At 44.0% G+C, this 25,106-nt stretch overlaps 1 protein-coding gene and 1 long non-coding RNA gene across 3 annotated transcripts in view; one reads left to right on the forward strand and one right to left on the reverse strand.

Moving 5' to 3' along the window:
• The window catches only part of LOC111968047 (uncharacterized), a 99,881-nt gene extending 78,431 nt beyond the window's left edge, over positions 1-21,450 (forward strand). The window contains exon 3 of the long non-coding RNA XR_002877824.2: positions 20,778-21,450. This is a non-coding gene — a long non-coding RNA (uncharacterized lncRNA). The remainder of the gene's footprint in view (positions 1-20,777) is intronic.
• Positions 1-25,106, reverse strand: part of srbd1 (S1 RNA binding domain 1) — a 107,379-nt gene that overhangs the window by 31,010 nt on the left and 51,263 nt on the right. For both annotated transcript variants that reach the window (XM_023993569.2, XM_023993570.2), the window contains exon 16: positions 24,284-24,366. In XM_023993569.2, coding sequence (XP_023849337.1) covers positions 24,284-24,366 — 83 coding nt within the window. The remainder of the gene's footprint in view (positions 1-24,283; positions 24,367-25,106) is intronic.

Consider the following 25,106-nt stretch of genomic DNA (forward strand, 5'->3'; position numbering starts at 1 on the left):
GTAGATATGTACATTACAGCAGGGTAAAGTGACTAGGCATGTAGGATAGAATAATAATAAGAAAAAATAAAGAACAGAGTAGCAGCAGCAAATGATGAGTGTAAAAGTGTGTGTGTATGTGTGTGTGCTGTGTGTTAGGTCTGTGTTGTGGCGTATGTAGTGTGCAGTTATGTGAATGTGTATGGGTTTTGTGTGAGAGTGTCAATGTACAGTCGGTGGTCAAAAGTTTGAGAATGACACAAATATTAATTTTCAAAGTCTGCTGCCTCAGTTTGTATGATGGCAATTTGCATATACTCCACAATGTTATGAAGAGTGATCAGATGAATTGCAAATTAAATTGCAAAGTCCTCTCTTTGCCATGCAAATGAACTGAATCGCCCCCCAAAATTCCACTGCATTCTCAGTCCTGCCACAAAAGGACCAGCTGCACATCATGTCAGTGATTCTCTCGTTAACACAGTTGTGAGTGTTGCACGAGGACAAGGCTGGAGATCACTTCTGTCATGCTGATTTGATGTTCGAATAACAGACTGGAAGCTTTCAAAAGGAGGGTGGTGCCTGAATCATTGTTCCAAGCACCAGAGACCATCTCCTAAAGTTGATTCAGCTGCGGGATCGGCACCACCAGTACAGAGCTTGCAGGAATGGCAGCAGGCAGGTGTGAGTGCATCTGCACACACAGTGAGGCGAAGACTTTTTGGAGGATGGCCTGGTGTCAAGAAGGGCAGCAAAGAAGCCACTTCTCTCCAGGAAAAACATCAGGGATAGACTGATATTATGCAAAGGTACAGGGATAGGACTGCTAAAGGACTGGAGGTAAATCATTTTCTTCTGATTAATCCCCTTTCCGATGTGTGGGGCATCCAGAAAAAAGCTTGTCCGGAGAAGACAAGGTGAGCCTACCATCAGTCCTGTGTCATGCCAACAGTAAAGCATCCTGAGACCATTCATGGTGTGGGGTTTGCTTCTCAGCCAAGGGAGTGGGCTCACTCACAATTTTGCCCAAGAACACAGTCATGAATAAAGAATGGTACCAACACATCCTCCGAGAGCAACTTCTCCAACCATCCAGGAACAGTTCGGTGACGAACAATGCCTTTCCCAGCATGATGGCCATAAGGCAAAAAATGATAACTAAGTGGCTCGGGGAAACAAAACATCAATATTTTGGGTCCATGGCCAGGAAACTCCCCAGACCTTAATCCCATGGGAAACTTGTGTGTGCAATCCTAATAGAGTCTGCTGTGGACAATTATTGCTAAGAACTCGGTTACCCCACAAATTCTGACAAACTCCAAGCATTGATTATGCAAGAATGGGCTGCCATCAGTCAGGATGTGGCCCAGAAGTTAATTGACAGCATGCCAGGGCAGATTGCAGAGGTCTTGAAAAAGATGGGCCAACACTGCAAATATTGACTCTTTGCATCAACTTCATGTAATTGTCAGTAAATTCATGTAATTTGACACTTATGAAATGCTTGTAATTATACTTCAGTATTCCATAGTAACATCTGACAAAAATATCTAAAGACACTGAGGCAGCAGACTTGGTGAAAATTAATATTTGTGTCATTCTCAAAACTTTTGGCCACGACTGTAGTGTGTGTGAGTGTGTATATATAGTCTCGTGAGTGTGCATAGGGTCAGTGCAAGATAGAGTCAGGACAGATAGTTTGGGTACAATTAATTGACTATTTAGTAGCCTGGATATTTAGCAGTCTTATGGCTTGGGGGTAGAATCAGTCTCAGAGCCGGTTTGTCCGAGAGCCGATGATCCGGTACTGTTTGTCGGATGGTGGCAGAGTGAACAGTCTATGGCTACACATCGTCATACAATGTGAAATCCATCACCTTCAGAATGGATGTGCGGTAGAAAGTAAGGCCACACTTTGAAAGGATGAAAATTACATCTATCACTACTGGACAATACAATGAAACTAGTTTCTTAATATGTCCTCACAGAGGTTCTTAGGCTGTTGTGCAACCCATCTTCAATCACACYTCCCACACACACATAACATGTTGTCACTAGATCTACTGGTTGCAGCCAATCTGCCCCTGCATCTGCTAGTCATTGTCCGTCTGTCAACTGATCCCCCTCTGTATCATACACCCAGACATCTATCACAGCCTGCTGCTGCCGCTCTGGTAATCGTCAGATGGGGGAGGAGAGGAGGCAGGGGGCCTCGTGGGTAACTGATTAATAAGAAAAATACAAAATAAACTGCATAATAAATAAATGTGACTGGTCAATTGTGTGGGTCAGGGACAAGGCCAAAGCCCAACCACAGGAGCCACTCTCAATGTTCAAAACACACCAGAGAGCGTAATTTAGCCACAGAGGATTAATACTTTCAAAAAATTACTGCCAGAACAGCTTCAATGCGCCTTGGCACAGATTCTACAAGTAGACCTAAACCATTCCAGGAAAATGCATCCCACACACCATAACATAAACTTTGTATCCCTCATTTACTCACGTGTTTCCTTTAWTTTGGCAGTTACCGGTTGCCTACAGTCGGGAAGGCTGCAATTTGGGCAGCATGTGAGCCAAATACACAGTTTGTTGCGTTGTGGCCATACAATCCATAGAAGGGTTTTGGAACCTCTTKCACTGGCAATTTGACTGTTAAACTAATGGGTACACTAGCAATGGCTGCCAGACCTGACTTGAATAGGAACTGCCATCGATGGATTATATTTCAATGTTATTCTGCGGCTGTCTGTTTGCCTTATGCAAATTTCTAAATACAATCATGGGAAAAACGTACAGTTTGGAAAGCAAATGCCTACCGCTGAAAAGAGAAGACTAATCTGTCTTTAGAACCATTATTAAAAAAAATATATGAATATATTTTTTTAAAGTGTATATATATATATATATTTTTTTAAATATATATGTTTACATACACTTAGGTTGGAGTCCTTAAAACTCGTTTTTCAACCACTCCAAAAATTCTTGTTAACAAACTATAGTTTTGGCAAGTCGGTTAGGACATCTACTTCGTGCATGATACAAGTCATTTTTCCAACAATAGTTTACAGACAGGTTATTTCACTTATAATTTACTGTATCACAATTCCAGTGGGTCAGAAGTTTACATACACTAAGTTGCCTTTAAACAGCTTGGAAAAATCCAGAAAATGATGTCATGGCTTTAGAAGCTTCTGATAGGCTAATTGACATAATTTGAGCAAATACATACCTGTGGATGTATTTCAAGGCCTACCTTCAAACTCAGTGCCTCCTTGCTTGACATCACGGGGAAATCAAAAGAATCAGCCAAGACCTATGTTGTTGTTTTTTTATCTGTACAAACAATTGTACGCAAGTATAAACACCATGTGACCACGCAGACGTCATACCGCTCAGGAAGAGATGAACATACTTTGATGCGAAAAGTGCAAATCAATCCCAAAACAACAGCAAAGGACCTTGTGAAGATGCTAGAAGAAACAGGTACAAAAGTATCTATATCGACAGTAAAACAAGTCTTATATCGACATAACCTGAAAGGCTGCTCAGCAAGGAAGAAGCCACGGCTCCAAAACCACCATTAAAAAAGCCAGACTACGGTTTGCAACTGCATATGAGGACAAAGATCATACTTTTTGGAGAAATGTCCTCTGGTTTGATGAAACAAAAATAGAACTGTTTGGCCATAATGACCATCATTATGAATGGAGGAAAAAGGGGGATGCTTGCAAGCCTAAGAACACCATCCCAACCGTGAAGCACGGGGGTGGCAGCATCATGTGCTGGGGGTGCTTTGCTGCAGGAGGGACTGGTGCACTTCACAAAATAGATGGCATCATGAGGCAGGACAATTATGTGGATATGTTGAAGCAACATCTCAAGACATCAGTCAGYAAGTTAAAGTTTGGTCGCAAATGGYGCTTCCAAATGGACAATGACCACAAGCATACTTCCAAAGTTGTGACAAAATGYCTTAAGGACAACAAAGTCAAGGTATTGGAGTGGCCATCACAAAGCCCTGACCTCAACCCTATAGAACATTTGTGGGCAGAACTGAAAAAGCGTGTGCGAGAAAGGAGGCCTACTAACCTGACTCAGTTACACCAGCTCTGTCAGGAGGAATGGGCCAAAGTTCACCCAACTTATTGTGGGAAGCTTGTGGAAGGCTACACGAAACGTTTGACCCAAGTTAAACAATTTACAAGCGACTGCTACCACAATACTAATTGAGTGTATGTAACTTCTGACCACCTGCGAATGTGATGAAAGAAATAAAAGCTGAAATAAATAATTCTCTACTATTATTCTGACATTTCACATTCTTAAAATAAAGTGGTGATCCTAACTGACCTAAGACAGGAAATCTTTACTAGGATTAAATGTCAGGAATTGTGAAAAACTGAGTTTAAATGTATTTGGCTAAGGTGTATGTAAACTTCCGACTTCAACTGTACATACAGTGGGGAGAACAAGTATTTGATACACTGCCGATTTTGCAGGTTTTCCTACTTACAAAGCATGTAGAGGTCTGTTAATTTTATCTATAGGTACACTTCAACTGTGAGAGACGGAATCTACAAAAATCCAGAAAATCACATTGTATGATTTTTAAGTATTAATTAGCATTTTATTGCATGACTAAGTATTTGATCACCTACCAACCAGTAAGAATTCCGGCTCTCACAGACCTGTTAGTTTTTCTTTAAGAAGCCCTCCTGTTCTCCACTCATTACCTGTATTAACTGCACCTGTTTGAACTCGTTACCTGTATAAAAGACACCTGCTCACACACTCAATCAAACAGACTCCAACCTCTCCACAATGGCCAAGACCAGGGAAGCTGTGTAAGGACATCAGGGATAAAATTGTAGACCTGCACAAGGCTGGGATGGGCTACAGGACAATAGCAAGCAGCTTGGTGAAGGCAAACAACTGTTGGCGCAATTATTAGAAAAGGAAGAAGTTCAAGATGACGGTCAATCCCCTCGGTCGGGGCTCCATGCAGAATCTCACCTCGTGGGGCATCAATGATCATGAGGAAGGTGAGGGATCAGCCCAGAACAACACGGCGGACCTGGTCAATGACCTGAAGAGAGCTGGGACCACAGTCTCAAAGAAAACCATTAGTAAACACACTAACCGTCATGGATTAAAATCCTGCAGCGCACGCAAGGTCCCCCTGCTCAAGCCAGCGACGTGCAGGCCCGTCTGAAGTTTGCCAATGACCATCTGGATGATCCAGAGGAGGAATGGGAGAAGGTCATGTGGTCTGATGAGACAAAAATAGAGCGTTTTGGTCTAAACTCTACTCGCCGTGTTTGGAGGAAGAAGAAGGATGAGTACAACCCCAGAACACCATCCCAACCGTGAAGCATGGAGGTGGAAACATCATTTCTTTGGGGATGCTTTTCTGCAAAGGGGACAGGACGACTGCACCGTATTGAGGGAGGATGGATGGGCCATGTATCGCAGAATCTTGGCAAACAACCTCCTTCCCTCAGTAAGAGCATTGAAGATGGGTCGTGGCTGGGTCTTCCAGCATGACAACGACCCAAAACACAGCCAGGGCAACTAAGGAGTGGCTCCGTAAGAAGCATCTCAAGGTCCTGGAGTGGCCTAGCCAGTCTCCAGACCTGAACCACTAGAAAATATTCTGAGGGAGCTGAAAGTCCGTATTGCCCAGCGACAGCCCCGAAACCTGAAGGATCTGGAGATGGTCTGTATGGAGGAGTGGGCCAAAATCCCTGCTGCAGTGTGTGCAAACCTGGTCAAGAACTACAGGAAACGTGTGATCTCTGTAATTGCAAACAAAGTTTTCTGTACCAAATATTAAGTTGTGCTTTTCTGATGTATCAAATACTTATGTCATGCAATAAAATCATACAATGTGATTTTCTGGATTTTTGTTTTAGATTCCGTCTCTCACAGTTGAGTGTACCTATGATAAAAAATTACAGACCTCTACATGCTTTGTAAGTTGGAAAACCTGCAAAATCGCAGTGTATCAAATACTTTTTCTCCCCACTGTACATACACACATACACTACCGTTCAAAGTTTGGGGTCACTTAGAAATGTTTTTGATAGAAAAGCTAATTTTTTTGTCCATTAAAATAACATAAAATTGATCAGAAATACAGTGTAGACATCGTTAATGTTGTAAATGACTATTGTAGCTGGAAAAAGGCAGATTTTATATGGAATATCTACATACAGTGGGGCAAAAAAGTATTTAGTCAGCCACCAATTGTGCAAGTTCTCCCACTTTAAAAATGAGAGAGGCCTGTAATTTTCATCATAGGTACACTTCAACTATGACAAACAGAACAAATGAGAATTTTTTCTCTCCAGAAAATCACATTGTAGGATTTTTATTGAATTTATTTGCAAATTATGGTGGAAAATAAGTATTTGGCAAAAACTGTTGACGTTGAGACTGGTGTTTTGCGGTACTATTTAATGAAGCTGCCAGTTGACGACTTGTGAGGGGTCTGTTCTCCAAACTAGACACTCTAATGTATCTGTCCTCTTGCTTAGTTGTGCACCAGGGCCTCCCACTCCTCTTTCTATTCTGTTAGAGCAGTTTCGCTGTTCTGTGAAGGAGTAGTACACAAGTCTTTAGATGAGATCTTCGGTTTGAAATAGCCTTCATTTCTCAAGACAAGAACAGACTGACGAGTTTCAGAAGAAAGATCTTTGTTTCTGGCCATTTTGAGCCTGTAATCGAACCCACAAAATGCTGATGCTCCAGATACTCAACTAGTCTAAAGAAGGTCAGTTTCATTGCTTCTTTAAATCAGGAAAACAGTTTTCAGCTGTGCTAACATAATTGCAAAAGACTGACGAGACCAGTCTCAAGGGTTTTCTAATGATCAATTAGTCTTTTAAAATGATAAACTTGGATTAGCTAACACAACGTGCCATTGGAACATAGGAGTGATGGTTGCTGATAAGGGGCCTCTGTYCGCCTATGTAGATATTCCATAGCCAGATACAATAGTCATTTACAACATTAACAATGTCTACACTGTATTTCTGATCAATTTGCTGTTATTTTAATGAACAAACATTTTTGCTTTTCTTTCAAAAACAAGGACATTTTTAAGTGACCCCAAACTTTTGAATGGTAGTGTATATGGGTCATGGTCTGGGGCTGTTGGGGTAACTGATGGTTCGGTGTAGGCCCCTTAGTTTCAGTGATGGAAAATCTTAACGCTACAGCATACAATGACATTCTAGACCATTCTGTGCTTCCAACTTTGTGGCAAAAGTTTGGGGAAGGCCCTTTCCTGTTTTAGCATGCCAATGCCCCCGTGCACAAAGTGAGATTCATACAGAAATGTTTTGTCGAGATCAGTGTGTAAGAACTTGACTGGKCTGCACAGAGCCCTGACCTCAACCCCATCGAACACCTTTGGGATGAATTGGAACGCAGACCACGAGCCACGTCTAATTGCCCAACATGCTCTTGTGACTGAATGGAAGCAAGTCCCTGCAGCAATGTTCCAACATCTAGTAGAAAGCTATAAAAGAAGCAAAGCCCCGGGGCCTATGATTTCTTAATCCGGCCCTGGGCCCACCTGTGTGTGTGTGTGTCTGTGTGTGTGCCAGAGTTCATTCAGGAATTCACACAGTAAGGCCCAGTAGTGGAGCCACAGGAGCCCAGAGAGAAGAGACCCAGGGGGAAGGGAGGGAGGGAGGAGTAGGAGGCTCTGATTTAAGGCCCTGTAGTGGCAGCCTAACACTAGGGTTTAGCAGCACACTGATACCTCCAACAGCTGGTTCAGAATTACCTACTACACTACACTACAGACCAGGGACAGGATGGAAGATAGTCATATTGACATGGTTACCTTGTACARTACACTACAGACCAGGGACAGGAAGGAAGATAGTCATATTGACATGGTTACCGAAACTAAAGTATTGCACTCAAAACATAGAAAGCAAAAATCATGTGGCAAAAAAACCCCCAAAAAAACAGGTGACATTGGACTTTGTACGGTAGCAAAGTATTACAAATCACACAAGCACAGTATGGCGACTACACAACTGGCAGCATCAAAGGACTAGTCCCTTGATCCATGACTTGAATCTGTTTGATGGAGGGTGTTTGTCTTAGGTTACATTACAACACACCTTGATCAGAGAGGTTTGGCTGTGACCTCTGAGTCACCCATTAAACAGAGAGAGAGAGAGAGAGAGAGAGAGAGAGAGAGAGAGAGAGAGAGAGAGGTGGGAAAGATGAGCTCATAGAAATAAGAATGAATAGAACAGACTTGGAAGCTCTAACCCTGGCAATTCAGATTGTAAATCACAGCTGGCCTGATACAATGTTTGCTGCCTCCATTCGGGATGCACCGTTTCAGTTTCAATGAATTAATAAATTACTCAATATTCTGGACAAAAACAGACGAATGGAACTAAGGCTGGGAATGTCAATACCATCAAACTAGCAAGGGCAATGATTACAAMTATGTCATAACATAGCTAATAGGCTAGCATATCTATTTACATAGCAAGCTAAAAACATGGAGCCTAATGTTAGCTAGACAGCTAGCTAGATAGCTGCTAGGAGGATGTCATGTCATTGAAGGAGTGGGTAAGTGATGGACTTTTTCCCCTCATAGTTTTTCGGAAGCTATACACAGCTCATTTGGTTAGCTAGCAAGAACTTCAACGACTGTTATCCAGTTAGCATATCTCTTGCGTTCGCAAAATCACTCTGGCTATCTTCTCCGATTTCAGAGCACTCTTGTCTAGAGGTCGACCGATTATGATTTTTCAACACCGATACCGATTATTGGAGGACCAAAAAAATCAGATACCGATTAATCGGCCGATTTTTWAAAATTTCTTTGTAATAATGACAATTACAACAATACTGAATGAACACTTATTTTAACTTAATATAATACATCAATAAAATCAATTTAGCCTCAAATAAATAAATATGAAACATGTTCAATTTGGTTTAAATAATGCAAAAACAAAGTGTTGGAGAAAAAAGTAAAAGTGCAATATGTGCCATGTAGAAAAGCTAACGTTAAAGTTCCTTGCTCAGAACATGAGAACATATGAAAGCTGGTGGTTCCTTATAACATGAGTCTTCAATATTCCCAGGTAAGAAGTTTTAGGTTGTATTATTATAGGAATTATAGGACTATTTCTCTCATACCATTTGTATTTCATTAACCTTTGACTATTGGATGTTCTTATAGGCACTTTAGTATTGCCAGTGTAACAGTATAGCTCCATCCCTCTCCTCGCTCCTACCTGGGCTCAAACTAGGAACACAACGACAACAGCCACCCTCAAAGCAGCGTTACCCATGCAGAGCAAGGGAATAACTACTCCAAGTCTCAGAGCGAGTGACGTTTGAAACGCTATTAGCGCGCACCCCGCTAACTAGCTAGCCATTTCACATCGGTTACACCAGCCTAAGCTCGGGAGTTGATAGGCTTGAAGCACAGCGAAGAGCTTCTGGCAAAAAGCAGGAAAGTGCTGTTTGAATGAATGCTTACGAGCCTGCTGCTGCTTACCACCGCTCAGTCAGACTGAAGTATCATTCTCGAAAACAAGACGTTTATTCTTTCAGTGAAATACGGAACCGTTCCGTATTTTATCTAACGGGTGGCATCCATAAGTCTAAATATCCCTGTTACATTGCACAACCTTCAATGTTATGTCATAATTACGTAAAGTTCTGGCAAATTAGGCGGCTCAAACTGTTGCATATACACTGACTCTGCGTGCAATGAACGCAAGAGAAGTGACACAATTTCACCTGGTTAATATTTCCTGCTAACCTGGATTTCTTTTAGCTAAATATGCAGGTTTAAAAATATATACTTCTGTGTATTGATTTTAAGAAAGGCATTGATGTTTATGGTTAGGTACACATTGGAGCAACGATACYCACCGCATCGATTATATGCAACGCAGGACACGCTAGATAAACTAGTAATATCATCAACCATGTGTAGTTAGTGACTAGTGATTATGATGGATTGATTGATTGTTTTTCATAAGATAAGTTTAATGCTAGCTAGCAACTTACCTTGGCTTCTACTGCATTCGCGTAACAGGTAGGCTCCTCGTGGAGTGCAATGTAATCAGGTGGTTAGAGCGTTGGACTAGTTAACTGTAAGGTTGCAAGATTGAATCCCCCGAGCTGACAAGGTAAAAATATGTCGTTCTGCCCCTGAACGAGGCAGTTAACCCACCGTTCCTAGGCCGTCATTGAAAATAAGAATGTGTTCTTAACTGACTTGCCTAGTTAAATAAAGACTAAATAAAGGCGCAAAAAAAATAATTGTTTCCAAAAATACCGATTTCCGATTGTTATGAAAACTTGAATTCGGCCCTAATTAATCGGCCATTCCGATTAATCGGTCGACCTCTACTCTTGTCTGAGTATGACAGAGCGCAGAACAACTGATGAATTTACAAATGCGCAACACCTGCTGAATATGACCGGTGTCAGTAAATGTAGGAAAAAAGTAATAGTTAGTCAAGAACGCTCTAGATAACATTTAAACGGCCTAACCAGCTCTGACGCGGCGTGTAAAATGGTCAGAGTGAGGTGTTTTCTCATTTGTGTCTGGAATTAGCTAGCAAGCTAGCCAACTAGCCAGTCGGCCAACAAGCTAGCCAGCCAACTTAAGCTTGGGTGCTTGGTTGGGACAAACATGCATTGGCAGGCAGGCTGCAGAAGGACGAGGAGGTTACAATTCCCCATCGTTTATCAGTGCAATTTTGACYGCCAACACGCTTAAAAAGTTTGAGAGGTTTTCTCTATTCTTTCTTCGTTAGACTTGAGCTCATCTTGCTGAGATGTTGATCATTGTAACGATTCTCGTGGGCTGAAGGAAGAGTGGACCAAGGTGCAGCGTTTAAAGTGTTCATAATTTAATCCAAAAACCAAATTGAACAAAAACAACAAAACAGGAGAACGAAAGCGAAACAGTTCTGTCTGGTGCAGACACAAAAACAGAAAACAAAACGTGAAGCCAACGTAGTGCTCACAGGCAACTACACATGGACAACTACCCACCCAGGCAGGTGGGAAAAGGCAACCTAAGTATGGTTCTCAATCAGAGACAACGATAGACAGCTGCCTCTGATTGAGAACCACACCCGGCCAAACACACAGAAATAGAAAACATAGAACACAAAACATAGAATGCCCACCCCAACTCACGCCCTGACCAAACCAAAATAGAGACATAAAAAGGATCTCTAAGGTCAGGGCGTGACAATCATGTTGTTGTTGAGGTGCATAACTGAGGGAGAGAGAGCCTAATTTTTCATGGTTGTTTGATCAATAGGACTGTAAAGTTCCCAAATGTAAGAAGAGTCCCGTGACTTCCATTCAGGAAGTGTATTTTGTGTCTTTTGGCAAATGCGTTCTAATGATCTAATGTCACGCTGTTGCAACTGCCTGTAAACACACAGTCCAGTTCAAAGTGAAAAATGGCAGGCCCGTGGCTATAGAATTTTCACAACTGCATTAGTATACATAATTCCCATAATTTCTAAGAATTTATGAAAACGTGAACATGACCATATATAAGTGGTTGCTTGTCAGAAAATGTCTTAAGTGTCATATTGTTCCTAGGGGTGTATATGAATAGATTTTAATAAGATTTCATATTGCTAAAATGCCGTCAGTTCCACTTTAAATGCAACAATGTTTCACACACGTAACTTATTTTCAAAAAGATGGCTTACAACAGCCAGCACGCTGCAATAGTTCCACAGTTCCACTCATCAGATGATGGTCATTTCAAACTTCACTTCCTGTTTAAAGTTATTATTGTAAAGGGAGAAACTAACAAATTAGCAACAACATTCTCTTTGATAACACACTGCAGCTGCCGCAAACTAGCCGATAACAAAAGCTAGCTAGCTAGACCGCGGGAAAACTACTGCTCGCTATTGCGCAGTGACCTGTTGGCCTTCAAGAAGGCAGAAGTTTCCATGAGTTTTTGTAAAAACTGTTTGGGTTAGTAATAATTTGTAGAGTGGCTCTCTTTTCCCTCAGCATGCCTTTATTCACTATTCTGAATGCCTAAAGAATACATACAGTATGTTGTTCTGAAATACAGTACCAGTCATAAGTTTGGACTCACCTACTCATTCCAGGGTTCTTCTTTATTTCTACAATTATCTACATTGCAGAATAATGGTGYAGACAAACTATTAAATAACACACATGGAATCATGTAGTAACCAAATAAAAGTGTTAAACAAATCCAAATATATTTGTATTTGAGATTCTTCAAAGTAGCCACCCTTTGCCTTGATGACAACTTTGCACACTCTTGGCATTCTCTCAACCAGCTTCATGATGTAGTCACCTGGAATGCATTTCAATTAACAGGTGTGCCTTGTTAACTTCTCTAGGATAGGGGGCAGCATTTTCACTTTGGATGAATAGCGTGCCCAGAGTGAACTGCCTCCTACTCTGTCCCAGATGCTAAAATATGCATAGTATTATTACTATTGGATATAAAACACTCTGAAGTTTCTAAAACTGTTTGAATGATGTATGTGAGTATAACAGAACTCATATGGCAGGCAAAAACCTGAGAAAAAATCCAAACAGGAAGTGAGAATTCTGAGGCTGGTCGATTTTCAACTCATCGCCTATTGAAATCCCAGTGGGATATGGATCTGTTTGCACTTCCTACGCCTTCCACTAGATGTCAACAGTCTGTAGAACGTTGAATGAAGCTTCTACTGTGATGTGGGGCCGGATGGGAGCTGTTTGAGTCAGTGGTCTGGCAGAGAGCCAGTTCCTGGTCACACGCATTCCACATGATATCGYCTTGCGTTCCATTACTTCTATAGACACAAAGGAATTCTCCGGTTGGAACGTTATTGAATATTTATGATAACAACATCCTAAAGATTGATTCTCTACTTAGTTTGACAAGTTTATTCGACCTGTATAACTTAATATAACTTTTTGTAGTTTTCGTCCAACGTTCGCCTGAATCTGCGCGAGCGTTTGGATATGTGTACTATACGTGCTAACAAAAGTAGCTACTTGGACATAAATAATGGACATTATCGAACAAAACAACAATTTATTGTGGAACTAGGATTCCTGGGAGTGCATTCTGATGAAGATCATCAAAGGTAAGGGAATATTTATTATGTAATTTCGTATTTCTGTTGACTCCAACATGGCGGAGAAATGTTGTTTCTATCTAAGCGCAGTCTCAGATTATTGCATGGTTTGCTTTTTCCGTAACGTAAAAAAAAAAAAAATCTGACACAGCGGTTGCATTAAGAACAAGTGTATCTTTAATTCTATGTAAAACATGTATCTTTCATCAAAGTTTATGATGAGTATTTCTGTTATTTGATGTGGCTCTCTGCAATTTCTCCGGATATTTTGGAGGCATTTCTGAACATGGCGCCAATGTAAACTGAGATTRTTGGATATAAATATGCACATTATCGAACAAAACATACATGTATTGTGTAACATGATGTCCTATGAGTGTCATCTGATGAAGATCATCAAAGGTTAGTGATTCATTTTATCTCTATTTCTGCTTTTTGTGACTCCTATCTTTGGCTGGGAAAATGGCTGTGTTTGTCTGTGGCTATGTACTGACCTATCATAATCGCAAGGTGTGCTTTCGCTGTAAATCCTTTTTGAAATCAGACATGTTGGCTGGATTCACAACAAGTGTAGCTTTAATTTGGTATCTTTCATGTGTGATTTAATGAAGGTTTGATTTTTATAGTAATTTAATTGAATTTGGCGCTCTGCATTTTTACTGGCTTTTGGCCAAGTGGGACGTATCCCAGAGAAGTTAAAAGCTAATTTGTGGAATTTCTTTCCTTCTTAATGCATTTGAGCCAATCAGTTGTGTTGTGACAAGGTAGGTTTGGTTTGTAGAAGATAGCCCTATTTGGTAAAAGACCAAGTCAATATTATGACAAGAACAGTTTAAATAAGCAAAGAGAAACGACAGTCCATCAATAATTTAAGATAAAGTCAGTCAATCCGGAAAATGTCAAGAATTTTGATTTTTGTTTCAAGTGCAGTCGCAAAAACCATCAAGCGCTTTGATGAAACTGGCTCTCATGAGGACCGCCACAGGAAAGGAAGACCCAGAGTTACCTCTGCTGCAGAGGATAAGTTCATTAGAGTCACCAGCCTCAGAAATTGCAGCCCAAATAAATGCTTCACCGAGTTCAAGTAACAGACACATCTCAACATCAACTGTTCAGAGGACACTGTGTGAATCAGGCCTTCATGGTCAAATTGCTGCAAAGGACATCAATAAGAAGAAGAGACTTACTTGGGCCAAGACACACGAGCTATGGACATTAGACCGGTGGAAATCTGTCCTTTGGTCTGATGAGTCCAAAATTGACATTTTTGGTTCCAGCCGGTGTGTCTTTGTGAGACGCAGAGTAGGTGAACGGATGATCTCTGCATGTTTGGTTCCCATCGTGAAGCATGGAGGAGGAGGTGTGATGGTGCTTTGCTAGTGACACTGTCTGTGATTTATTTAGAATTGAAGGAACACTTAATCAGCATGGCTACCACAGCATTCTGCAGCGATACGCCATCCCATCTGGTTTGCACTTAGCGGGACTATAATTTGCTTTTCAACAGGACAATGACCCCACACACCTCCAGGCTGTTTAAGGGCTGTTTGACCAAGGAGGAGAGTGATCGAGTGCTGCATCAGATGACATGGCCTCCACAATCACCCGACCTCAACCCAATTGAGATGGTTTGGGATGAGTTGAACAGCAGAGGGAAGGAAAAGCAGCCAACAAGTGCTCAGCATATGTGGGAACTCCTTCAAGACTGTTGGAAAAGCATCCCAGGTGAAGTGTGCAAAGCTGTCAAGGCAAAGGGTGGCTACTTTGAAGAATCTCAAATATAAAATATATATATTTTTTGGTTACCACATGATTCCATGTGTTATTTCATAGTTTTGATGTCTTCACTATTATTCTACAATGTAGAAAATAGTAAAAAATAAAGAAAAACCCTTGAATGAGTAGCTGTGTCCAAACTTAACTTGTACTGAATGAACACAGAAATACTGGATATTTTTAACTCTTACTACGGTGGTGATTTGACAAAATGCAATTATGGTCTTGCATTGGACCCCCTTTCTCGGTCCCCCCCCCCCCCCCCTTCTCCGGTCTTGGTCTTGACTCAGACTCGATTTGCTCCGGTCTTGGTCTTTAAAATCGGCCTCGAACACAACACTGGCTAATACCAATGTTTGTGCATTTCATTTGTAAAAGGGATCTTACAGTATATTTATGGGAGACAGAACAGCTAGCAACATACAGAGATGGCCCCACCCATACCTCTACCATAACACACAGGCGAGAGGGGGAGGAGAGGAGCAGTGTGGTGTCCTACACCCTCAAGCGGGGGAAAAAGAGGGGGATCAGGTGATCTAAAAAAATATATATTTTGGTGAAAGGACCTGCGATTAGCATTTCCCCCTGAAAACGCTTACTGCCTGGCCCCGTTTGCCATGTAACTCGATCGCTAGCTGAACAAACAGCACCTTGTAAACCGATAACAACATGTGAGCAAATCGCCCCCTTTGTGTCAGCACTAACACGTTTTCTAAACAGCCAGGGAGCATGCTCTTTCCACTGGTCCTGAGAGGGCAGTAAGAGAAGTAGGGAAAGCTGGGACCTCTCCTCCTGAAGCAGTGTGACAGAGATGGAGCCTGTATGTTACACTCCTACAACTGGTAACTCTGCACACTGGCTTCAGGCAGGCAGGAAGGGGGACTCTGTGGGCCTCAGTGTTCTTTACCTGAAGAATCCACCTCAGGACACATGAGGAAGAAGGTAAAGATGGAGTGGGGTTGGAGGCCATCTAAAAATATTTGTATTTTCTAAAGGGAAAATCAAATGCAAAGAGTTCCACATACTGTACTACATATGGAGGGGATGTAAATTATATCCTTTGACTCAGTAATATTGAAGTCAATATCTTCTCTGTCACTTCTTCTACATCTTCTAGTGAACTTCTACAGTATATATTGCATGAGCCTGGGTCTGGCTGTGGGAGCTTGGTCGAGTGTTAATACACATAGCTTGTATTTTCTGTCCCCTGTACAAAGCAGGCGTTGATGTTTTAATGCGCTGCTCCCAGACCTGTGTTTGTTGGGTGAGGGCAGGCCTGTTAATGACTGCCCAGGGGTTCTGGAGGGTTCCGGGAACTGAGGGCTACTGCAGCCTAATGGAAGGATGTGTGGTGGTGATGAGAGCCCTGACACACTGGGGCAGCAGAAATTAAAGAAAGCAAAATGAAAGAGAGAGGAGAGAAAAAGAGAGTAAAGTYTAGAAATAAGAGAGCAGAAAGAAAGTAAAAGTAAAAGGGGGAAAGAAAAAGAGAAAATAAAGAGGGAAAGTATGGAAGGGGGGACAGAGAAAACAGAAAAAGGAGATAAAGAAAATGTAGGAAGGAGAGGAGTTTCACTGGGCCATGTGACAGGGTGATTGACAGGTGCCAGGAGGGGGGCCAGCATGTGTGGAGTGACCTGACCAAGGAGGACAGACAGACAGCAGAGCAGAGTGACTGTCCAGAGAGGCAGGAAGCGTGTGGGATTACAGAGTAAACTAGCAGCGTCACCGTGTTTGTCTAACTCCACAGTCCACTGGATAACACCACCGGGGCCACTGTCACTCACTACCATTGGTACTGGCATTGCCACTGCCCGTAACTCATCACGTCATTCTTGCTCATCCATCATAACTCCACCAACATACTTTATGACCTGTGGGTAGGATATCACTGGGATTTGGTTCATATGATGTTTTTCTGTCCTCTGCCGTTCGCACAACATTAGTCGTGGTTTTTACACTGCGGCAGTGGTGACATTAAACCTTCAGCACGAGGTCCTGGGAGAGAGAAACAATGAGTGTGTGGAGCACTCAAGCCAAGGTCTTTTTCTCTAGCTCGTCTAAACTCCTACTCTTCCCCTAGTGGCTCCATAGGTGAAACACTGCTGTTTAGCTCAACTTTTCAGCCACAGGCAGTTTTGGGACTAAAATTAACTTTCCAAACATGAATATTCTGTAGCAAAGCCTGAGAAGACAGATTCATGACCCCACATCATTTCTGGTGAGTATTTCAGGAACATAGAGAGAACAGAGAGCTGGGAAGCACCTGTAATGTCACACCGGTTTGAAGAGTCTTTTCACACAAGAACAGCATCTCCTGTTTGACTCTGCTAAACATGTTCTCACATTCCTGCTGTAACCTTAGAGAGGTGAGACACGTGAGCAGGGTTGTGGAATGCACTATGCAGGTGTGGACAAACACACCAACAACCCTCACATAATATTATAGTGGAAGTGCTACCCAAACAAAATGTGAAAACAAAGAAATACTTTAAAAAAAACATTAATGTTGTGGTATTCAAATTAAAAAAGGTGGTATAAATTATGTGTTCCTCACAAAAATACGACAAAGAGATAGTGTGTATATGTTGCCCATTAATGAGTCTAACCCTTGGCTTGTGTTGCTTAACCGTGGCTGAGGATGGGGTGTCGGTGTGTATGGAGTGAAGGTTCTCACAGTCCCAGCGCGGGCGTGGATGAGAGGACACCTTTAAAACGTTCCCCTCCAGCCAGGTTCAGCCTCAGAACAGGAATGCACACTCATTAGGAACCCATCAATCACAACAGCCTAGGAACTATTTTTAACACTGGCCCAGGGGCACTGGAGGAGTCGTTTACAGGGGGCGCGGGCAAATTTATGATGCGGGACGCCCCTACTGAGCGTATTATCGCTGGCACGCCGGGTAAAAACACCCTCTCCGGCTCGGTGAAGGAGGGAACGGGAGAACACAGTACTGGTGAAACAGAGGGATGGATGGGAGTGATACAGTACACCCCACCCAAACAAGGAGCAAAAACAACAACAAGATGCCCAGACGACCTCGGAGAAAGTGTATTAAAGTATTGTGTCTTTAAGGCCTGAGTTCCATCCCAGAGTGTATGACCTTACATGTCCAGTTTGTTTGTGTAACAGAGTAGTGGTGTCGGAGTGGAGAGAGTAAGAAGAGGCTAGGAGGTTCTGCTCCATAAAACACACATTCACATCATTCAAAGTCAAAGGCAGGCAGGCAGACAGGCAGGCACGCTGTGGGCTGCAGCAGCAGGGCAGACGTGTGTGTGTGTGTGTGTAAGTGTGTGTCTGTCAGCACAGGCAGAGCATAGGGCCCTCACAGCTTTCCACTCACTTTAATGTGTCACTGAGAAAGCCTATGGAGCGTATCTCCTTCGCCGCCCCCTCCTCCCTCTGTCCTCACCCCCCTCCCTCTGTTGTCACAACCCCCCCTCCCCGTCCTCCCCGTCCTCACCTCTCCTCACCCCTCCTCCCTCTGTCCTCACCTCCTCCTCCCTCCCCCTGTCCTCACCCCCTCCTCCCTCCCCTGTATTCACCCCCTCCTCCCTCCTCTGTACTCACCCCCTCCTCCCTCTGTACTCACCCCTCCTCCCTCTGTACTCACCCCTCCTCCCTCTGTACTCACCCCCTCTCCCTCTGTACTCACCCCTCTCCCTCTGTACTCACCCCCTCTCCCTCTACCTCACCCCCTCCTCCTCTGTCCTAACCCCCTCCAGCCCCCAGCTGTGCAAGCAGTACCCCCTCACACACCTTCTTTCTCTACCCCTCTGATCCTCTCCTCAGACTCCAAGCTCAGCACTTGGAATCAATCAGAGGTGTTCAAACATTGCCTTATCTATAATTGAATAAGCAGTGAGTTTACTGGCACCTCACCGTGCCCTCCCACACCCACACACGCACACAGAGTGAATGGTCGAGAGACTGACAGCTGAGCCCAGCGACGGCCGCTTGCGATGTTAGCCATGAAGACACAACACCAGAAAACCAATTACGCCATTGACAGACTGTGGTAAGTTTGGGAAGAATTCCCAAATACTCTTATGCCCCCCCCCCCCCCCCCCCCCAAAGCATAAACACTGCCAGGACGAGGCTAAAAAAGGCAGTACCCCCTTCTCACCCTACTACCTCCAACCTACCCAAAACCCACAACTCCCACCCCTCACCCCAGCCCCCATTCCACGGCGGTGTGGAGAGGTGGGATTAGATTCAGGTGCGAGGTCCTGTTTGGGTTGGACGGGCCCCAGTCCAGAACAAAGTGTTTCTGTCTACACTCAGCCCAGTTAACAGCTTATTATGAGACGATGCCATTCCGAGATGTCAATCAGTCGGTGGGGTCACGACAGACAGAGGGAGACCCTGCTTCGCTGGTCTAACCAGCTGCAGGCTCTGAAAACATATTTCTCTCCGAGTTGGAGAGACACGAAAGATGTTTAAATGAGATCCCTTTACATGGCCCCTCCCCCCCAAACCCACTATGGCCTCATGGTAACCAGAGCCAGGTATTCTCCGGAAAACATTAAAGCCCCCAATCAAGCAGGAGAGAGAGAGAGAATGGCAGAATGGTAGATAGTGTTCTGAAAGAGGAGATTGCGGAGGCGCTGACTGACGTGGAGCTGTAATGGTGGTCAGTGACTAACTGGTCTCACTGACTGACACGCATTCATGAAGCCTATCACTTAAGTTCTGACAACTGCCTTACAACCGTACAGGAGCCAGAACGGCAGTTTCTACTGAGGCCCTTAGGGTAGTGATTGTATGGCCCATAATGAGGGCTACCACTGAAAATGTTTTCGTCCTGACTGACTGACAGCCTCTAGGTCCCATGTGTCTTAAATATATACAGCCAATGTGTTACAGCTAGGCAGCGTTGAGTTTGTGGAAAGTGTGTGTGTGTGTGTGTGATACATATATATATAGATATATGCATGCATGCAAGTGCCTGTGTGTGTGTGTGTGTGTGTGTCAATAAACAGTCGTAAATCAGAAGGTAAAGCATCATGACAGTGAGGAGATGGTTTTATGTTATTGTAACAGCCTTGATGAACAGCCCTGAGCCCTGTGCTATTCGGCTGAGGGCTGTGAGAAAGCCTGCCAATGAACACCTGCCAACAGAGCGGTCTGTCCTCCTCTTCCTCCTCCTTCTATCACACCTCTCAGTGGAGACACACTCACATTCTGCCACAGGGCACCACTAGTAGAGCATGCGGTGAGAAAACACACACACACACTTACTTCACTACTCAGAAAGATCGGTTGTTATATAGCCCAACAACAAATTCTGCATTTCACTGAATTCACTCACATACACAATCCTGAATGGTGAAACAGTCATGTCCTTTTGCGATATTACAGCAACAAGTTACTACAAATAAACACTTTTTCCCCCTCTGACATTATTGCCCTAGGGTTCGAAGATCACAATATGTACTGGTTGTTTATCATGCTGCGCGATGCACCTCGGCAACAAAAACAACAGTGGTTATAGGAAAGCTATAGTATGAAAACAATTACATTCTCCATATTGCCTGGCATACTGTACAGTGCTGTCCAAATTGTGAATCCCATTGAAAAACAATGAAGTGGGTTTTCACTCCTGAGCTGAAAGATTTAGGTAACTAGGGCCATATATCGACCTGTATAGGAAAAACTCTGACACTAACAGAGGAAATGTGAGACCCAAATGGGTTACAGTGAAAGTTAGGGCTCCTCCTGCGTTTGAGCCACAGCCTTTCAGTGGCAAAACTTCACTTTTTTCCCACGCTCAGAAGCTGCTTTCAGGCAAGAGCCATCAATCACTGTCACCCCTACATCACTTGCCACCCCTCCTTTCTTCCCTCCTTCCACTTACCCCTCTCTTCCTGTCCGCCCTGCAGGCACCTATAGACTCAGAGTCGGAGAAGAGCCCAGAGGGTCAGCCAATCAAAACGTGTCTACCAAACAAGACCTTGAGAATGCTGCTAGGACTACCGATGGAAGTGACATCACAATCACCTGCCAGGGGCCATGGAGCCATCTCACCTGCCTTGACACAAAACCTGCCCTAACCTTAACTGCTAAACAGCACACTTTCCCAGGGTGCTCTAGGGGAGGAGGGGTATGGGGGCAAGGAGAGGGGAGAGAGGTGAGGAGTGACAGCTTCTTTAATATCCGGCTGTGTTTCACTGTGTTTTCAAACACAGCTGGGGCTGAAAATATGACCCAGGGGATTCCCCTGAAGTGAGGCTCCGCCCACATCACCAGTGATTGACATGTGAGAACAAAGCCACTGTCAACAGGAAAGTGTTCATGTCAGGGAAAATACACACAGTATCCTTCTGGGAAGGAAGATCGTAGACCTAGATCATCCAAAAACCATTAGACATCATTTTGGTATCATGGTATCTTTGAAATCTGCTTCAATCTGAATCTATTTCTTATCTATGAAAATATAAGTTGGAATCACATTTTAGGCAGAACTTGTAGATTCACATATCGTCCATAACACATCAAGTAAATGTATGACAATGTATAACTTCTAATAAATAAATAAACACACTCAACAATACACGTCTTCAAACTGTAGAAACTGTCATTTCTTTCTACCGCACGTATTTGGAGTCAAAATGACCTTTTCAGCAGGGTCCCTCGACTACGGTTAGCTCCAATCAGATTTTATTGCTCCAGTCTTTTTCACCCATTTCCTTGCTCTCATCAGGCCTGTCAGTCAAGGGTGTGAAAGAGGCGCTATGTGTGCACTTTATTTCTGTTTCATTTGGCTGGGTGCTCTCTAGCTTTCTGGGCTAATAAACTCCATGCTAGCTAAGTTAGTGTACGACACATATAGGGAGTTAGCCTGCAGTGCTAGCATTGACAGTCACTGTTTACAGCAGAGCCTGATAGTCGAAAAGCACTTCCCACTATAGTCATTACAACAGTGTCTCAGACCGTCCAGTAATACTAAGGCCAAACAAAAGAAACACACAGCTGGTGAAACAACACAGAAACTGCCTTGTGAGAACAAATTCAAGACAAGAACAAAAAACACTGAGCTTGAGAGATCAAATAACCCAGAACTGAGGTCTGTACACTACAGGTCTGTACACTACAGGTCTGTACACTACAGGTCTGTACACTACAGGTCTGTACACTTCCCCCTCCAGCCTCAGTCTCCCTCAACTCTGAATCTCTGGTCCCCACATCACTCATCACGTCTCAGCCCCAGCCGCCCGGCTCCGGTTCCCTCTCCCTCTCAGATCATGTGACAGGGTAAATAAACCCTCTATGCTGACAGACGCGAGGGGGGACGTCACCGTGACCCGCGCCGGGCGGGGGAGCACAGAGTGTCAGACCCACGGCCCATGGGGGAGGGGTTTGGGGGACACTGTCTGGCTGGCTGACCAGCACCGTCTTGGCTAGCCGTCGGGAGTGGTCAGCCCACGCAGCAGTCTGGGTCTGTTGAGCGGGGGAGAGAAGAGGGACAGACTGGGCTGGAGAACAGTGGAGTGAAGGCTGAGAGGTCTTTGGGGGGGCTTCACTGATCTCTCAGATAGACCCATATTTCACTGCTGCATTGTTCTGTGCTGCGAGTGTGTGTGTCTAAGGGCAGTGGACTGTGAATTGGCCTGGGGACACAGCTCYTGGGCTGTCTTCTTCTCCCAGGGAACATCTGCTTTCAGTTAGAGCGGAGAAAGAAACCAAAGGCTGAGGAGGAGACCTTGCACTCGGAAGAGGGCCAGTGTGTATGCCTGTGTGTGTGGCAGAGTTTACACTTGAACTTCATGTACATTGGTAAATGCTGTTTGTAAGTGTGTGTATGCAGGAACAGACATATCAGTGTGTCTGTGGTTTAATATTCATTTTCAGTTTGTTTGAATACTCCTAGACATCTCTGTCTATCAGTCATTCTGCACTGAGGTTTTTCTACTGAACGACCACCAACCAGAATGCATTGCGCTGCCTCCAGCTCGTGTCCAACTCCAACGAGAGCACCTTCCTGTAACCATCTCTAGGGGTGCAGGCGGGCAAACCTCAACCCCCCCTCACTGGATAAAGGGTGCAGACAGATTCTCTGTTTGTTTTCCATTGCCTAGGAACTCCTAATAACAACACAGCTCTACAGCGGGGAAAACACTGTCTTTTTCTCTCCTTCACCAGCCTCCCAAGAAACAACAAACTGTTTCTTCAGTAAAGTAATCTGCATTTATTTTTACTTAAGGTCCTCCAGAGTTGAAGCTGATGTTTTTTAGCAGAGAGAGGGGGAAAGGGATAGCGAGAGAGATAAAGAGAGAGCACAAAGGAGAGACAAGAGTGAGCAATGGCTAGAGAAAATACTAATTTGTCCCAGCTCTGTGTCAATATATGATGCTACCAGGAGGGCCTAATTGAATTAATTTGAGGAGAAAAATGGATTAGTCATGACACGAGGCGGCGAGAGCAAACCGGCCGGAATAGGATTAGCTCACTGCTCCTGCTGACTTCTGTTTGGACTAGCCAATAATCTCATTTCAATACCAACACTCTGCTCTGGGCAGGCAATGGAAAAGACTGGGGTCAAAGAGGAGGTAGAGAACTGTACTGTACTGAGTATACAGGGAACAGGAGATGAGAGGTAGAAGACAGTGTGAGGACTGAGTGTATAGGGAGGGAGAGATGAGAGGCAGAAGACAGTGTGAGGACTGAGTGTATAGGGAGGGAGAAGATGAAGAGGCAGAAGAAGTGTGAAGGACTGAGTGTCATAGGGAGGGAGAGATGAAGGCTGAAAGACGATTGTTTGTACATATTGTGAGGAATGGAGGTGGTTAGGGAGGGGGCGTCGGATGAAGAGTTCAGGAAGGACGTGATGAGGATGAGTGTTTTGGGAGAGGAGATGGCAGTAAGAAGTGTCCGCAGGATGAGTGTAAGGGAGGGAAGGATTGAGAGGCAAGAAGACAGTGTGAGGATGGAGTGTATAGGAGGGGAGAGATGGAGGAGAAACAGTGTGGAGGACTGAGGTATAGGGAGGGAGAGATGAGAGGAGAAGAAGTGGTGAGGACTGAGTGTATGGGAGGAGAGATGAGAGAAGACGTGTGGTATGAGTGTATAGGGAGAGATGAGGGCAGAGACAGTTGTGATAGACTTGAGGTGTAAGGGTGGAGATGAAGGTAGAACAGTTGAGATGAGTGTAGCGGGAGGGAGGAGATGAGAGGCAGAGGACAGTGTGAGGATGAGGTAGTATTGAGTAGGGGGGACTGAGATCTGAAACGGGAGGAAGGATTGAGGAGGGCGAGGACAAGTTTTGTGAGGATTAGTGATAGGGAGGGGAGGGGATGAAGGTAGAGGTGTGAGGACTGGAGTGTGAAGGGAGGGAGAGATGAGAGGTAGAAGGACAGTGTGAGGACTGAGTGTAAAGGGAATCACTGACCTGGTAGGTTCCAATGCCGATGTGTTTCGGGTCAATCTTCACCAGCTCAGCCAGCGGGTCCTGAACTCTTCTCCCTATGGACACTGGGAAAAGTAGAGCCCAACACACAAACTAATGAATTACTATTAGGCCTAACCAATACACGCAAACAGAGAAATTGTCTTTTAAAATCCCAGGAGGGATGATGAAAAGTAAAACAATAAATTACATATTTCATATACTAACAGACTTGATTACACGTATTAAATATGCAAATATGTATGTTAGGGGCTGTCCTAAGGGCAGGCCATTCACTCATGATTGGTGTGGTGGGGGATCATCTAAACGAACTCTACGGCTGCAAGCCAATTAGAGTGCCTGCACCTGTCACTTAACTCCACCCACCTGTCTCCAGGACACATCTGGAGACAGCCCTGCTTTCTCACAAACACACTGGGAGAATCTCAATTGCATTTCCTTGATTCCTCGCATCCTCTCTCCTCGCATCCTTCTCAAAACCCATTGGATCTCATCCAATGGGTTTTGAGGAAGCGGCGAGGTGAGAGGATGCAAAGAATCAAGGAGATGCAATTGAGATTCTCCCCCTGGCTATTATCCCATCTTCCTCCCAAAGTATGCACTTGTTCATGTGGAAGGAAATGACTGGTACACGTATAACTGGTACACGTATAACTGGTACACGTATAACTGGTACACGTATAACTGGTACACGTATAACTGGTACATGTATAACTTGGTACACGTATAACTGGTACACGTATAACTGGTACACGTATAACTGGTACACGTATAACTGGTACACGTATAACTGGTACACGTATAA

The sequence above is a fragment of the Salvelinus sp. IW2-2015 genome, linkage group LG8 (assembly GCF_002910315.2).
Source record: "Salvelinus sp. IW2-2015 linkage group LG8, ASM291031v2, whole genome shotgun sequence".
Classification (NCBI taxonomy): Eukaryota; Metazoa; Chordata; class Actinopteri; order Salmoniformes; family Salmonidae; genus Salvelinus; species Salvelinus sp. IW2-2015.